The sequence below is a fragment of the Oncorhynchus mykiss genome, chromosome 6 (assembly GCF_013265735.2).
Source record: "Oncorhynchus mykiss isolate Arlee chromosome 6, USDA_OmykA_1.1, whole genome shotgun sequence".
In the NCBI taxonomy this organism is placed as follows: Eukaryota; Metazoa; Chordata; class Actinopteri; order Salmoniformes; family Salmonidae; genus Oncorhynchus; species Oncorhynchus mykiss.
The window spans coordinates 964,538-981,493 of NC_048570.1; the positions used below are offsets into that span (position 1 = coordinate 964,538).

General features: G+C 43.8%; 1 protein-coding gene across 5 annotated transcripts in view; it reads left to right on the forward strand.

Annotated features, from left to right (window-relative positions):
• Positions 1-16,956, forward strand: part of slc4a4a (solute carrier family 4 member 4a) — a 342,926-nt gene that overhangs the window by 188,874 nt on the left and 137,096 nt on the right. For 3 of the 5 annotated variants that reach the window (XM_036979187.1, XM_036979183.1, XM_036979185.1), the window contains 4 exons: positions 1,795-1,955; positions 8,152-8,304; positions 10,393-10,488; positions 11,115-11,191. In XM_036979187.1, the coding sequence (XP_036835082.1) occupies positions 1,795-1,955; positions 8,152-8,304; positions 10,393-10,488; positions 11,115-11,191 (487 nt within the window). The remainder of the gene's footprint in view (positions 1-1,794; positions 1,956-8,151; positions 8,305-10,392; positions 10,489-11,114; positions 11,192-16,956) is intronic. The other 2 variants (XM_036979188.1, XM_036979186.1) reach the window with 1 other exon arrangement.

Genomic DNA, 16,956 nt, shown 5'->3' on the forward strand with positions numbered 1-16,956 from the left:
TAGGGTTAGGGTTAATCAACAGTAATTAGGGTTAGGGTTAATCAACAGTAATTAGGGTTAGGGTTAATCAACAGTAATTAGGGTTAGGGTTAATCAACAGTGATTAGGGTTAGGGTTAATCAACAGTTTTTACGGTTAGGGTTAATCAACAGTCATTTGGGTTAGGGTTAATCAACAGTAATTAGGGTTAGGGTTAATCAACAGTGATTAGTGTTAGGGTTAATCAACAGTAATTAGGGTTAGGGTTAATCAACAGTAGTTAGGGTTAATCAACAGTAAATAAGGTTAGGGTTAATCAACAGTGATTAGGGTTAGGGTTAATCAACAGTGATTAGGGTTAGGGTTAATCAACAGTAATTAGGGTTAGGGTTAATCAACAGTAATTAGGGTTAGGGTTAATCAACAGTAATTAGGGTTAGGGTTAATCAACAGTAATTAGGGTAGGGTTAATCAACAGTAATTAGGGTAGGGTTAATCAACAGTAATTAGGGTTAGGGTTAATCAACAGTAATTAGGGTAGGGTTAATCAACAGTAATTAGGGTTAGGGTTAATCAACAGTAATTAGGGTTAGGGTTAATCATCCCACTGAACTCACTGTTCTGATCAGAACAGTATTTCTCCGGTGGACTTCAGAGATCAAACATAGTATTTAATCACTCTCTCCTTCTCCTTGATTCTTCCAATGTGTTGTTAGATCAACCTCTTTACAACCTGCCAAGTGAAAGTAGCCTAGTTTTTACAATGTCTTTACAGCTGGGCTATTTCAAGTGTTGATCAAGGTTATGGACCAGGACCTGGTTTCCCATAGCGATGGAATCTAAGCTTAAGGCTAAGTTCATTGTTAGAACCTTTGCGGAGCATGATTAAACCTCCAAGCTGTTTCCCAAAACCATTGTTACTGAAAGTGCACTTGAAAACACTTGTTATTTACTGACAGCATCAGACCACTCATGGAACAGCTAAGTGATTTGTTAGATGTGTTTTTGCCCTTTCGCAGAAGATTGCCACTCATTTTTTTTTTAGTAGAAGCTCGTATCCAGAGTGACTTACAGGAGCAATTGGGGTTAAGTACCTTGCTCAAGGGTACATCAACAGATTTTTCACCTAGTCGGCTCAGGGACGCAAACCATCAACCTTTTGGTTACTGGCCCAATACTCTTAACCGCTAGCCTACCTGCCACCCATAGAATGAAGATGTTTATAGAATCAAGATGTTTATCTGTCTCTCTGTGACCGCCAAAATTACTGACTACATATATCAAATTTATTCATAAAGCCTTTCTTACATCAGCTGATATCTCAAAGTGATCTCAATCATGAAATACATGTTATGTTCAATAGAGTTATTTTTTCTAATTGTAGGCTACTGTAGCTAGAATATGTACTTTTTGCCTCAATATACTGTATTTCATGATGTGTAACCACAATCTGTGATTCAGTGCGTTATTGAGACATTATTAGAATAATCCGCCTCAAAATGGCTATTAGCAGTGTTAGATAATCACATATGACTGAGAGCTGATCCGTCGTCAACATTGTAGAATAATTCAAATTTGAAACCAGAAGCCTATCCCAATGCACTGGGTCTTTTTAGAATCTATCAGTATCAACATATGACTCGATGATGGACATGGGGAACGTGATCTCGTAGAAGTTATTAAGATGCCTTTAATAAACTGTTTAGCTTGTAATATTGCTGTACTGACATCTTGCACTGTTACATGCTTGGTATATGAAGATGGTGTAATATAACAAGGTATATGAATGGTGAAACCTGTCATGTCCACCCCCAGGTGGATCAAGTTTGAGGAGAAGGTGGAGAAGGGAGGAGAGCGTTGGAGTAAACCCCACGTGGCCACGCTGTCGCTCCACAGCCTGATGGAGCTCCGGACTTGCATCGAGAAAGGAACCATCATGCTGGAACTGGAGGCCTTCACGCTGCCGCAGGTCGTTGGTAAGAAAACGCATGTACTACATTATGACTGACTACATTATGACTGACCAGACCTTTATTACATTATGATTGACTACATTATGACTAACCAGACCTTTACTACATTATGACTGACCATATTATCACTGACCAGACCTTTACTACATTATGACTGACCAGACCTTTACTACATTATGACTGACCCAACACTGACCAGACCTTTACTACATTATGACTAACCAGACCTTTACTACATTATGACTGACCATATTATCACTGACCAGACCTTTACTACATTATGACTGACCAGACCTTTACTACATTATGACTGACCACATTATCACTGACCAGACCTTTACTACATTATGACTGACCATACACTGACCAGACCTTTACTACATTATGACTGACCAGACCTTTACTACATTATGACTGACCATACATTGACCAGACCTTTACTACATTATGACTGACCAGACCTTTACTACATTATGACTGACCAGACCTTTACTACATTATGACTGACCAGACCTTTACTACATTATGACTGACCAGACCTTTACTACATTATGACTGACCATATTATCACTGACCAGACCTTTACTACATTATGACTGACCATACACTGACCAGACCTTTACTACATTATGACTGACCAGACCTTTACTACATTATGACTGACCATACATTGACCAGACCTTTACTACATTATGACTGACCAGACCTTTACTACATTATGACTGACCAGACCTTTACTACATTATGACTGACCATACACTGACCAGACCTTTACTACATTATGACTGACCAGACCTTTACTACATTATGACTGACCATATTATCACTGACCAGACCTTTACTACATTATGACTGACCATACACTGACCAGACCTTTACTACATTATGACTGACCATACACTGACCAGACCTTTACTACATTATGACTGACCATATTATTACTTTTCTACATTATGACTGACCAGACCTTTACTACATTATGACTGACCATATTATCACTGACCAGACCTTTACTACATTATGACTGACCATACACTGACCAGACCTTTACTACATTATGACTGACCAGACCTTTACTACATTATGACTGACCATACACTGACCAGACCTTTACTACATTATGACTGACCAGACCTTAACTACATTATGACTGACCAGACCTTTACTACATTATGACTGACCATACACTGACCAGACCTTTACTACATTATGACTGACCAGACCTTTGCTACATTATGACTGACCATATTATCACTGACCAGACCTTTACTACATTATGACTGACCATACACTGACCAGAACTTTACTACATTATGACTGACCATACACTGACCAGACCTTTACTACATTATGACTGACCAGACCTTTACTACATTATGACTGACCATATTATCACTGACCAGACCTTTACTACATTATGACTGACCAGACCTTTACTACATTATGACTGACCATACACTGACCAGACCTTTACTACATTATGACTGACCATACACTGACCAGACCTTTACTACATTATGTCTGACCAGACCTTTACTACATTATGACTGACCATACACTGACTAGACCTTTACTACATTATGACTGACCATACACTGACCAGACCTTTACTACATTATGACTGACCAGACCTTTTCTACATTATGACTGACCATATTATCACTTTACTACATTATGACTTCTACTCCAGCCCAGTTCTAGTCCGTATACAGTTTAGTGACTTATTCCAGCCCAGTTCTAGTCCGTATACATTTTAGTGACTTACTCCAGCCCAGTTCTACTCCATATACAGTTTAGTGACTTATTCCAGCCCAGTTCTACTCCGTATACAGTTTAGTGACTTATTCCAGCCCAGTTCTAGTCCGTATACAGTTTAGTGACTTATTCCAGCCCAGTTCTAGTCCGTATACAGTTTAGTGACTTATTCCAGCCCAGTTCTACTCCATATACACTATACAATAATAATATATGCAATTTAACAGATACTTTTATCCAAAGTGACTTACAGTCATGCATGCATATGTTGCTTACGTATGGGTATTCCCAGGAATTGAACCCTCTATCCTGGCGTTGCAAGAGCCACGCTCTACCAACTGTACTACAGAGGACCACAAATAGGGACTTACTATTTGACTGTCCATGTGCTTTACAGAACACTGAAAGGAGGTATACTTGAAAGTGGTGAGCAATTATATCTTAGGTTGATAGTTGTTCAATTGGTTTCAATAGCCATGTCTGTTCTATAAATGATATGCCCATGGATGCTTCAGGCTGCAGTCCATTGACTTGGTTCCACTGGGCCTGTTCTTTGTGATATATCTAGCTCAGTTTAGTGATGTTCTTTCAGCTTGGCCACTATAGCAGAGCAGGTTCACCGCTGAGTGCTTCTGTTCAGCACAGCAAAGAGCTTCCCCCTCTTCCCTGAATAACCCTAACCCTGAGGCCACAAGCACAGGGTCAGTCTAGTTACATTGAAACCATGCTTAGTAATGTTCTCTACAAGACTTCCTAGAGGGTAAAGCGTAAATACCAATACATTTACTGTACAAGAGCAAGTGCCCAAAACACATGCCTGAATATACTGTACATGTTAAAGAATTGACTTTAATGGTTGAGTTTGAAGTACAATGGGAGAATGGAGGGGGTGGTGGAGGGAGTGGGGTGGAGGGAGGGGCGTGGAGGGATGGAGTGGGATGGAGGGAGGGGGGTGGAGGGATGGGGGGATGGAGGTGGAGGAATGGAGGGAGGGGGTAGAGGAATGGAGGGAGGGTGTAGAGGGATGGAGGGAGGGGGTGGAGGGATGGAGTGGGATGGAGGGAGGGGGGTGGAGGGATGGGGGGATGGAGGTGGATGAATGGAGGGAGGGGGTAGAGGAATGGAGGGAGGGGGGTGGAGGGATGGAGTGGGATGGAGGGAGGGGGGGTGGAGGGATGGGGGGATGGAGGTGGAGGAATGGAGGGAGGGGGTAGAGGAATGGAGGGAGGGGGGTGGAGGGATGGGGGGATGGAGGTGGAGGAATGGAGGGAGGGGGTAGAGGAATGGAGGGAGGGTGTAGAGGGATGGAGGGAGGGGGTGGAGGGATGGAGTGGGATGGAGGGAGGGGGGTGGAGGGATGGGGGGATGGAGGTGGATGAATGGAGGGAGGGGGTAGAGGAATGGAGGGAGGGGGGTGGAGGGATGGAGTGGGATGGAGGGAGGGGGGGTGGAGGGATGGGGGGATGGAGGTGGAGGAATGGAGGGAGGGGGTAGAGGAATGGAGGGAGGGGGGTGGAGGGATGGGGGGATGGAGGTGGAGGAATGGAGGGAGGGGGTAGAGGAATGGAGGGCCGGGGGTGGATGGAGGGAGGGGGGTGTAGGAATGGAGGGAGGGGGTAGAGGGATGGAGGGAGGGGGTGGAGGGATGGGGGGAGGGGTGGAGGGGAGGAAGGGGGGGTAGATGGAGGGAGGGAGGGAGGGAGGGAAGAGGAATGCCATTTACAATCTCCTCTTTAATGATGATCCCTTCCTTTCCCTTCACCTCATATCTCTCTTCGCTATGTCTCATCCTTCTTTTCCCTCCTATCTCATTGGCCCGTTGGCTCTGGACGGAGGGGAGGAGGAGGGGATGAGACGAGATGGAGAGGAAGATATATCACTTTAATTGATTTATGTGCAGTAATGCTGTGTGCTGGGCTGTGTGAGGGGATCCGGTCCCTGCTAGGAGGCCAGCTATCTGAAGGATTGGCCATTAGAGCCTGTAGCAATCAGAAAGAGCCTGGGGCCGCTAACCTTGTTCAGGATTCTGACCCACTTTTTTTTTTAAATACCTTAGACTGAGCTGTGAGGAGATTCCGTGGCAAGACACTCTCATGTAGCACCAGGGACTGAAAACTGGCCTTCCATTTTGTTCTTAAGATAGGACAAGGTATTTCTAATCTATCAAATCAAACCAGGGACTTGGAACAGGCTTTCCATTTTGTTCTTAAGATAGGACAAGGTATTTCTAATCTATCAAATCAAACCAGGGACTTTCTCATTTCTAATCAAGAAAGTCAAATCAAAATCAATTTTTTTTGTCACATGCGCTGAATACAACAGGTGTAGAACTTACCGTGAAATGCTGACTTACAAGCCCTTAACCAACAATGCAGTTTTAAGAAAATAGAGTTAAGAAAATATTTACAAAATACATTTAAGTAAAAAAATAATAATAATGAGGCTATATACACGTTGGATGGTGGTACACCAACAGGTATTGAATAGAACACCCTCAATGTGTTGGGTGGTGGTACACCTACAGGTATTGAATAGAACACCCTCGATGTGTTGGGTGGTGGTACACCTACAGGTATTGAATAGAACACCCTCAATGTGTTGGGTGGTGGTACACCTACAGGTATTGAATAGAACACCCTCAATGTGTTGGGTGGTGGTACACCTACAGGTATTGAATAGAACACCCTCAATGTGTTGGGTGGTTGTCCGTCCTTTCTGACTGTTGTCTTTCTATGTTTGTTTCCAGTCTGTTGGTCAAACTAGATGTCTCTCTCTCTCTCTGATAGTGAATCGTTTTGGACAACATACTGGTAGTGTCTTGGCATAGTTTTAAAGCTGCTTTACAGTTACTCTAACTATATACATCAAATTTCAATCAAATTCATTTTTAAAGTTGCCTGAGTCACAGTGATGTCATGAACACTGTATTGTCGTCGATATTGTTGTTGATGTTACGAAGTATAAATACAAAGCATGACATCAGCAGCCATGTTGTCCTATTAGCATACCTGCTCTCTTTTAACACCGATAAATCCATCTGTTGAAAAAATATATTTAGGATATGTCAACGTACAAAGCCAGAAAACTGAAAGTAACTTTCTAAACAGTGTTATCCTTCTTTGCTAGCTTGTCAGCTATAGTGATTTCTTCCTCTGCTCCTCTATCCCTCCATCCCTCCATCTGTCTCTATCTTCCTCTGCTCCTCCACCCCTCCATCTTTCTCTGCTCCTCAATCCCTCCATCTCTCTGTCTCTATCTTCCTCTGCTCCTCCATCCCTCCATCTTCCTCTGCTCCTCCATCCCTCCATCTCTCTCTGTCTCTATCTTCCTCTGCTCCTCCATCCCTCCATCTTCCTCTGTTCCTCCATCCCTCCATCTCTCTCTGTCTCCATCTTCCTCTGCTCCTCCATCCCTCCATCTTTCTCTGCTCCTCCATCCCTCCATCTCTCTCTGTCTCTATCTTCCTCTGCTCCTCCATCCCTCCATCTTCCTCTGCTCCTCCATCCCGCCATCTTCCTCTGCTCCTCCATCCCTCCATCTCTCTCTGTCTCTATCTTCCTCTGCCCCTCCATCCCTCCATCTTCCTCTGCTCCTCCATCCCTCCATCTCTCTCTGTCTTCATCTTCCTCTGCTCCTCCATCCCTCCATCTTCCTCTGCTCCTCCATCCCTCCATCTCTCTCTGTCTCTATCTTCCTCTGCTCCTCCATCTTCCTCTGCTCCTCCATCCCTCCATCTCTCTCTGTCTCTATCTTCCTCTGCTCCTCCATCCCTTCATCTTCCTCTGCTCCTCCATCCCTCCATCTTTCTTTCTTCCTCCATCCCTCCATCTTCCTCTGCTCCTCCATCCCCCCATCTTCCTCTGCTCCTCCATCCCTCCATCTCTCTCTGTCTCTATCTTCCTCTGCTCCTCCATCCCTCCATCTCTCTCTGCTCCTCCATATCTCCATCTCTCTCTGTCTCCATCTTCCTCTGCTCCTCCATCCCTCCATCTTCCTCTGCTCCTCCATCCCTCCATCTCTCTCTGTCTTCATCTTCCTCTGCTCCTCCATCCCGCCATCTTCCTCTGCTCCTCCATCCCTCCATCTCTCTCTGTCTCTATCTTCCTCTGCTCCTCCATCCCTCATCTTCCTCTGCTCCTCCATCCCTCCATCTCTCTCTGTCTCTATCTTCCTCTGCTCCTCCATCCCTCCATCTTCCTCTGCTCCTCCATCCCTCCATCTTCCTCTCTTCCTCCATCCCTCCATCTCTCTCTGCCTCCATCTTCCTCTGCTCCTCCATCCCTCCATCTTCCTCTGCTCCTCCATCCCTCCTTCTCTCTCTGTCTCTATCTTCCTCTGCTCCTCCATCTTCCTCTGCTCCTCCATCCCTCCATCTTCCTCTGCTCCTCCATCCCTCCATATTCCTCTGCTCCTCCATCCCTCCATCTTGCTCTGTCTCTAACAGAGTTGATCACAAACAGCCAGATAGAGAGCGGTCTGCTGAAGGCGGAGCTAAAGGACAAGGTGACGTACACGTTGCTACGGAAACATCGACACCAGACAAAGAAGTCCAACCTGCGCTCGCTAGCTGACATCGGCAAGACGGTCTCCAGTGCAAGTAGGCTCTTTACCAACCCGGATAATGCTATTACAGGTGCCAGTTTGGTGCTGTGTCTTTACCAACCTGGATAATGCTATTACAGGTGCCAGTTTGGTGCTGTGTCTTTACCAACCTGAATAATGCTGTTACAGGTGCCAGTTTGGTGCTGTGTCTTTACCAACCTGGATAATGCTGTTACAGGTGCCAGTTTGGTGTTGTTTCTTTACCAACCTGGATAATGCTGTTACAGGTGCCAGTTTGGTGTTGTTTCTTTACCAACCTGGATAATGCTGTTACAGGTGCCAGTTTGGTGTTGTGTCTTTACCAACCTGGATAATGCTGTTACAGGTGCCAGTTTGGTGCTGTGTCTTTACCAACCTGAATAATGCTGTTACAGGTGCCAGTTTGGTGTTGTTTCTTTACCAACCTGGATAATGCTGTTACAGGTGCCAGTGTGGTGTTGTGTCTTTACCAACCTGGATAATGCTGTTACAGGTGCCAGTTTGGTGTTGTGTCTTTACCAACCTGGATAATGCTGTTACAGGTGCCAGGTTGGTGTTGTTTCTTTACCAACCTGGATAATGCTGTTACAGGTGCCAGTTTGGTGCTGTGTCTTTACCAACCTGGATAATGCTGTTACAGGTGTCACCTTTAATCTGCCATGTTTTTTTAAATTTCCCCCATCAATGTTAGGCATCAATATTTTGGAAAATATCTTGTTTTTGGTGTCTGTGTTCTCGACACAGGTTTCTTTTATTTCTTGTGAAAAGTTTGGTGGACAGGCGGACAATGTAGAGTTCTATCAGTGAACCTTTACTGCCCCCTCCATTAGCACACATCACCTTTAATAGAAGAGTTGAGATTCCTAGACAGAGGGGTCCACCAATACATGGCATTAGGAAACATTCCACATGTTAGTTAGATGTGAAAACATGTGATTGGTTGATTCTGTAGAGTAAATTAAGATAGCTGTTGAACATGTAGGACCAGATTGGTTGATTCTGTAGAGTAAATTAAGATAGTTGTTGGACATGTAGGGCCAGATTTTAAATGTGCAAGTTTGCATAATATTCACATTTAAGAAATGGAACGAAAAGTCCTAAACCTCAAGTGAACTGTACTGAACATAGTTCCTTATTGAACATGGATGCTCTATTGCAGAACAGCAGAACCAAGTCATTCACATCAGTTTAGATGTAGAATTAATTTAGTTAAGCTGAGGCTGTTCTGGAGTTGAACTTTTCATTTCATCTTTCATTGCTGTAAAATCATAACACTGAATTCATCATCACACACAGATGTTTGTTTGATTATATTAATCAATGATAAATCAAATAAATATATGGTTGGAACCGATTTCATGTTATTTAACATGGAAGGTGATCGATCGGTTGCCCAGGTAACCTTGGGTCTGTAAATAATCATTTATTACCTGCTCTGACATTTATGACAATGATTGGTTAATGGAACATGGAAGTCATCGATCTGTTTTATTGATATGTTGTTGTAGTGGTGAAAAGGCCATTTTAATTATTTGGTAGAATTTTTCACATCGATTTGTGTGTATCATCTAGCTTTGGTTTTCAATAAAATACACTATATAATAGCAGGTTGGTTTCACACTAACTTTATACAGTTACTGCTAACATCACCCCCATGTTCTCCTGAACACAATACAATAGAGGCAGGATACTTGTCCATGAGATTAAGCATTTATATAATGTAGCAAAAATGACTAACTCATTTTCGACCAAATGAGCAGTTACTGCCTTTTGCTTGGTAGGTCAGTATTGTGGTCTAACATTACAGATCCAATGTAACTAAGTATGTCCAACCCGAAACTCTGTTCTTTCTAGATAACCATCTTTCACTTTGCTTCACCAGTTAATCTATCACGTCCTGTTCTATCTGCTTCTCTTTTAACCCTACCCTTACTCATTCGATTCTGTCTAACTAACACTGTATAATTCCACTGCATCTGTCTGTCTAACTAACACTTGCCCTTGATTAATCCACAATTTTTCTCCCTCCTTCTTTCTTTCCTTTCTTCCATTCCTCCTGCTCCCTTTACTTCTGTCTTCCACGGGTTGGGTTCTGCCATTTAAGCCCGTAGTCCGCTTGAAAACTCAGTGCCTTGTCTAACAGTCCGTGCCTCAATGGAGGAGCTGCAGACCCAACGAAGCCCCAGCATGGACTGGCTTAGTAAGTCATGCTACTGTATTGTAGATCTCCAGCATCATAGACTGGCCAAGTATGTTCTCATTAGAATTCTGGAGCTACTGTTGGTCCATAGAGCCAAACAACCAACTGTCCCCTTTCCCCCACTGTATCCTATCACACAGAAGTTATTTTCTTTCATGAGGAATCTGCCTCATTAGGCCAGAATAGAGCCGCTTATCTGTCCTCCATGATAGATCTTAGATGACTGGAATTCAATTCTGACAGTTGTCATCCAAATTTAGTCCATTCTACCCAGTCCACACTTCAGTATACTTAGTCCACACAGATTAACACCAAGTCTGAATGTTATTCACACCCTACTTTTTGAGAAGGTATTTTTCCCCAGTGACAACATAGACAATGCCATTTTCCTCTGGGTGCATCAAATGGACTGTCCCCCTCGATCTATCCAGAGGAACGAGGTAACAAACTGTTGAATCACTACAGTGGCATCAGATTTATGTTCACAGATGTATTGCCTTCAGCAGTATCTCCACCCTGCAATTTGAAGTGTAGGCTGGTACACTGTGTGTTTTGCTGTCTCCATTCAGTCCAGTATTTAACAGCAGAGTAGGTTGTTAACCTTCAAGGCTGTTGTTCACTCATAGGCAGTCCAGCCACCACACATCGGAACCTGGCCTCAAGCAGCATGAACGACATCTCCGACAAACCAGAGAAAGACCAGGTGAGTTTCCATTGGTTGACCTCTCCGTTCAATGTTCCAAACAAGTGTCAGTAACTGTGTTCTTTAGAGAATGTTAGCTGTTTAAACTTCAATAGTTACTGGACCTAGTTACCTAGGGAGAAACCAGCTAGGTTTCCATCCAATTGGCAACATATTTTCATGTGAATATTCTGCATAAAGAAAATATTTTCAACTCTACCGATGGTTACGTCATAAAAACTATTGTGTTAAATAGCAACTGTGCCACGCTGGTCTTGGCACGTGCTCTCTAGCCAACAGCTGGCAGATAGTGCAGGTAAACTAGCCTACATGATGGGATTATTATGGATAAGAGAGAGAATATTTGTATTTGTCTAACGGCATTCAAGCATCATCATGTCACCAGATTAAGACCCTCAATATTTATTGGAAAGGAGCATCAAGCTCATTACAGTGCACTTTCACCACCATGTGAAGTTCATCATAATTTATTTAATCTGTAGCCTAATAAACTGCATGCTTTCCCAGGGTCGTAGTGGGAGGACTACACAACATGTCATCATGACTCAGATGGTTATTATAACAATATTTGTGTTTCCACCCAGCCATCTCTCATCTTATACATTTTAAAGACACATAAAGATCCTTCCATGTCGAATAATCAAATTGTCTGTGTAAATTTCTGAGATTGTACTGACATTTCCTGTTTTCATAAGCCTGGTTGTGGATTGTTTTATGCCTCACTTAATTCATCCGCATAAAATGGTTGGATAGAAACCTGGTTATTGATATGAAATATATATTTAATAGTCAGTGGTTTAGTGTGTCACTGAAGCATAGTGACACAATGTTAGTACAATTTCTGCTGTCTTGCTGATCCCTGTCTGCCTGCTCTATGCACTGTGGTCTGGGTTATCTGACCAGCCATTGGAACTTTTCCACTGGCTCACTGTAGCTACAGTCCAGGAAGGATAACAGGGTTAGCTACAGTATAGAAAAGCTAACAGCGTTAGCTACAAGTTTAGCTATAGTCCAGGAAGGGTAACAGGGTTAGATACAGTATAGAAAAGCTAACAGCATTAGCTACAGGGTTAGCTATAGTCCAGGAAGGCTAACAGGGGAAACCACTATGTGCTTGCCTTATGGGTGATTATGATTGTCCAAAGTAAATCGACCAAGGTGCATTGTCCTCCTCCAACCCTAACCCACCAAGGTGCATGGCCCTCCTTCAACCCTAACCCACCAAGGTGCATCGCCCTCCTTCAACCCTAACCCACCAAGGTGCATGGCCCTCCTCCAACCCTAACTCACCAAGGTGCATGGCCCTCCAACCCTAACCCACCAAGGTGCATGGCCCTCCTCTAACCCTAACCCACCAAGGTGCATGGCCCTCCTCCAACCCTAACCCACCAAGGTGCATTGTCCTCCTCCAACCCTAACCCACCAAGTTGCATGGCCCTCCTCAACCCTAACCCACCAATGTGCATGGCCCTCCTCCAACCCTAACCCACCAAGGTGCATGGGCCTCCTCCAACCCTAACCCACCAAGGTGCATGGCCCTCCTCCAACCCTGACCCACCAAGGTGCATGGCCCTCCTCCAACCCTAACTCAGCAAGGTGCATGGCCCTCCTCCAACCCTGACCCACCAAGGTGCATGGCCCTCCTCCAACCCTGACCTACCAAGGTGCACAGATGGCCCTCCTCGAACCCTAACCCACCAATGTGCATGCCCCTCCTCCAACCCTAACCCACCAAGGTGCATGGCCCTCTTCCAACCCTAACTCAACAAGATGCATGGACCTCTTCCAACCCTAACTCAACAAGGTGCATGGACCTCTTCCAACCCTAACTCAACAAGGTGCATAGACCTCTTCCAACCCTAACTCAACAAGGTGCATGGCCCTCTTCCAGCCCTAACTCAACAAGGTGCATGGACCTCTTCCAACCCTAACTCAACAAGGTGCATGGACCTCTTCCAACCCTAACTCACCAAGGTGCATGGACCTCTTCCAACCCTAACTCAACAAGGTGCATGGGCCCTCTTCCAACCCTAACTCAACAAGGTGCATGGACCTCTTCCAACCCTAACTCACCAAGGTGCATGGCCCTCCTCCCTAACTCACCAAGGTGCATTGACCTCCTCCCTAACCCACCAAGGTGCATTGACCTCCTCCCTAACCCACCAAGGTGCATGGTCCAAATTAGTTCAGTTGAATCGTTCAGTCCAACTCAGTTCGGTTGAATCTTTCAGTCTGGTTCAGTCCTGATCTGTTCAGTTGAATCATTTATTTTTGTTCAGTCTGTCTCAGTTCAGTTGGATAATTTATTGGCTTACAGGGGTCTGGTTCAATCCAATTAAGTTCAGTTGAATCATTCAGTCTGGTTCAGCCCTAATCAGTTCAGTCATTCATTCTTGCTCACTCCAATTCAGTTCAGTTGAGTCATTCATTCTGGTGCTCTCCAACTAAGTTCAGTTGAATCATTCAGCCCTAATCAGTTCAGTTGAATAATTTAGTCTGGTTCAATCCAAATTGTTTCAGTTGAATCATTCATTCTGGTGCTGTTACGCATGGTTGAGCAGGTGAACCCAGGTGCAGACTCAGGCGGGGAGACAGGGATAAGGTAACTATGGTATTTATTGAACAGCTGTGGTGCAGGCCAAGGGAAGCTCGGGTGGGTAGTAGGGAACCAGGAATTGAGGCTGAGGCAAGGGGAGTAGGGGCAGGGTAAGCAGGTCCGGAGCAGAATCCATGGAAGCAGTAGAGCGGGGCTCCAGGACAGGGAAGCAGGACTGACGAGACGAGTGACTGGAGCCCGGGACCAGAGTCACTACTGATGGAACTGTAGCGGAGAGAAAATCAGTGTCAGGCTAGGGAAAAACAGGCACAACAAGATCTATGCAGGAACAAACGGCTTGAAACACAGACTGACTGGGCAGATGCTACGATCTGGCAGCATGGAAGTGGCAGGGCTTTTGTAGAGGTCTTGATTATGGAACAGGTTGCAGCTGGTGGGGATCTTCTCTGCCTCCAGCACACCTGTTTCCACTCACACAATCACATACACCCACTCAGAGAGAGAGATGGAGAGAGCACTGGGGGAGTGGCAGCAGGTTAGAGAGACATAGGATGAGAAGTAGAGGGCTTGGCAGGAGCAGATGTAACAGGTGCTGTCCAACTCAATTCATTTTAGTCATTCAGTCTAGTTCAATCCAACTCAGTTCAGTAAAATGATTATGTTAATTTCAGTCCTAATCCGTTCAGTCAGTGTAGTTAAGTCTAACTCAGCTCAGTTTAGTATTAAATATTTTGTATCTTATTAGGCTCCCCAATTATCTTCCTGGGGTCCAAACAGGAAACAAAACACAATAAATAAAATACATAACACTACATAATACAATGCAAAATATAATACAAAATATATAAAAATGTGTCTCTTAACAGTCCGTCATGCCATAAGGTGTTATTTTATCCCTTTTTTATCTGGTTGTGCTGCCAGCTTAAGTTACCTGGGGTGGCAGAGAGTTCCATGTAGTCCAACTCAGTTCAGTTAAATTATTCAGTCAGTGTCACGCCCTGACCTTAGAGATCCTTATTATTCTCTATGCTTGGTTAGGTCAGGGTGTTATTTTGTTTGAGTGTTTTTTTTAATTAAAACCATGAACACTTTCCACGCTGCGCCTTGGTCAACTCGTTCTACCACCAACGAAAGCCGTTACAGTCAGGTTCAGTCCTGATCAGTTCAGTTAAATCTTTTTTTTTCGGTTCAACTCAGTTCAGTTGAATCATTCATTCTGTCTCAGGCCAATTCAGTTCAGTCATTCATCTATTTCAGTCCAACTCAGTTCAGTTGAGTCATTCCCCCTGAAATCAAGGCAAGCTCCTCTAATATTCCACTGGCTTTCTTTCCATCTGAGAGAAACTGATAAGGATGTTTCACATCATTTATGTAGACAACCGATCTGATAAGGACAGTCTTTCTCACACTTCCTCTCTCGACTTTAGTCACTTGTAAAGTGTTCTGTTTTCTCAGTGTGGAGCAGGAGGGGACTTTACTCTTCATGTCTCAACTGGAATGTTCAGGAAGTGATATAAGTGTAGAGGTTCTGTCAGTGTAGTGTGTTCTATGTTCCTTCAGTGTGGTGTGTTCTATATTCTGTCAGTGTAGAGTGTTCTGTCAGTGTAGTGTGTTCTATGTTCTGTCAGTGTAGAGCGTTATATGTTCTGTCAGTGTAGTGTGTCCTATGTTCTGTCAATGTAGAGGTTCTATGTTCTGTCAGTGTAGAGGTTCTATGCAAGAGCGACCTCATTGATGTATACAGAGAAGAGAGTCGGTCCAATAATTGAACCCTGTGGCACCCCCATAGAGACTGCCAGAGGTCCAGACATGTTCTGTCAGTGTAGCGTGTTCTATGTTCTGTCAATGTAGAGATTTTATCTTCCGTCAGTGTAGTGTGTTCTATGTTCTGTCAGTGTAGAGCTTCTGTGTTCTGTCAGTGTAGTGTGTTCAATGTTCTGTCAGTTTAGAGGTTCTGTGTTATGTTAATGTAGAGGGTTTATTTTCACTCAGTGTGCTGTGTTCAATGTTCTGTCAGTATAGTGTGTTCTATGTTCTGTTAGTGTAGAGATGTTATGTTCTGTCAGTGTAGTGTGTTCTATGTTCTGTCAGTGTAGAGGTTCTGTGTTCTGCCAGTTTAGGGGTTCAATGTTCTGTCAGTGTAGAGTGTTTTATGTTCTGTCAGTGTAGTGTGATTTATGTTCTGTCAGTGTAGAGCTTCTATGTTCTGTCAGTGTAGTGTGTTCTGTATTCTGTCAGTTTAGAGGTTATATGTTATGTCAATGTACTGTGTTCTATGTTCTGTCAGTGTAGTGTTTTCTGTGTTCCATCAGTGAAGTGTTTTCTATTTTCTTTCAGTGTAGCATATTCTATGTTCTCTCAGTTCTATATTCTGTCAGTGTGGCAGTTATATGTTCTGTCAGTGTGGCAGTTATATGTTCTGTCAGTGTAGTGTATTCCGTCAGTGTAAAGGATTTATTCTCACTCTGTGTAGAGGTTCTATGTTCTGTCATATGTGTGTTCAATGTTCTATCAGTGTAGTGTGTTCTATGTTCTGTCAGTGTGGTGTGTTCTATGTTCTGGCAGTGTAGTGTGTTCTATGTTCTGTCAGTGTAGAGTTTTATGTTCTGTCAGTGTAGAGTTTTATGTTCTGTCAGTATGGAAGTTCTATGTTCTGTCAATGTGGAGGATTTATTTTCACTCAGTGTAGTGTGTTCTTGGTCTTGTCAGTTTTGAGGATCTATATTCTGTCAATGTACATGTTCTATGTTCTGTCAATGTAGAGGTTCTATGTTCTGTCAGTGTAGTGTGTTCCGTGTTCTGCCAGTGTACTGTGTTCCGTGTTCTGTCAGTGTAGGGTGTTCCGTGTTCTGTCCGTGTAGTGTGTTCCATGTTCCGTCAGTGTAGTGTGTTCCATCAGTGTAGTGTGTTCTCTGTTCTGTCAGTGTAGTGTGTTCTATGTTCTGTCAGTGTAGTGTGTTCTATGTTCTGTCAGTGTAGTGTGTTCAATGTTCTATCAGTGTAGTGTGTTCTATGTTCTGTTAGTGTAGTGTGTTCAATGTTCTGTCAGTGTAGTGTGTTCTGTGTTCTGCCAGTGTAGTGTGTTCTGTCAGTGTAGTGTGTTCTATGTTCTGTCAGTGTAGAGGTTCTATGTTCTGTCATTGTAGAGGTTCTATGATCTGTCAGTGTAGTGTATACTGTGTTCTACATTCTTTCAGTTTAATGTTTT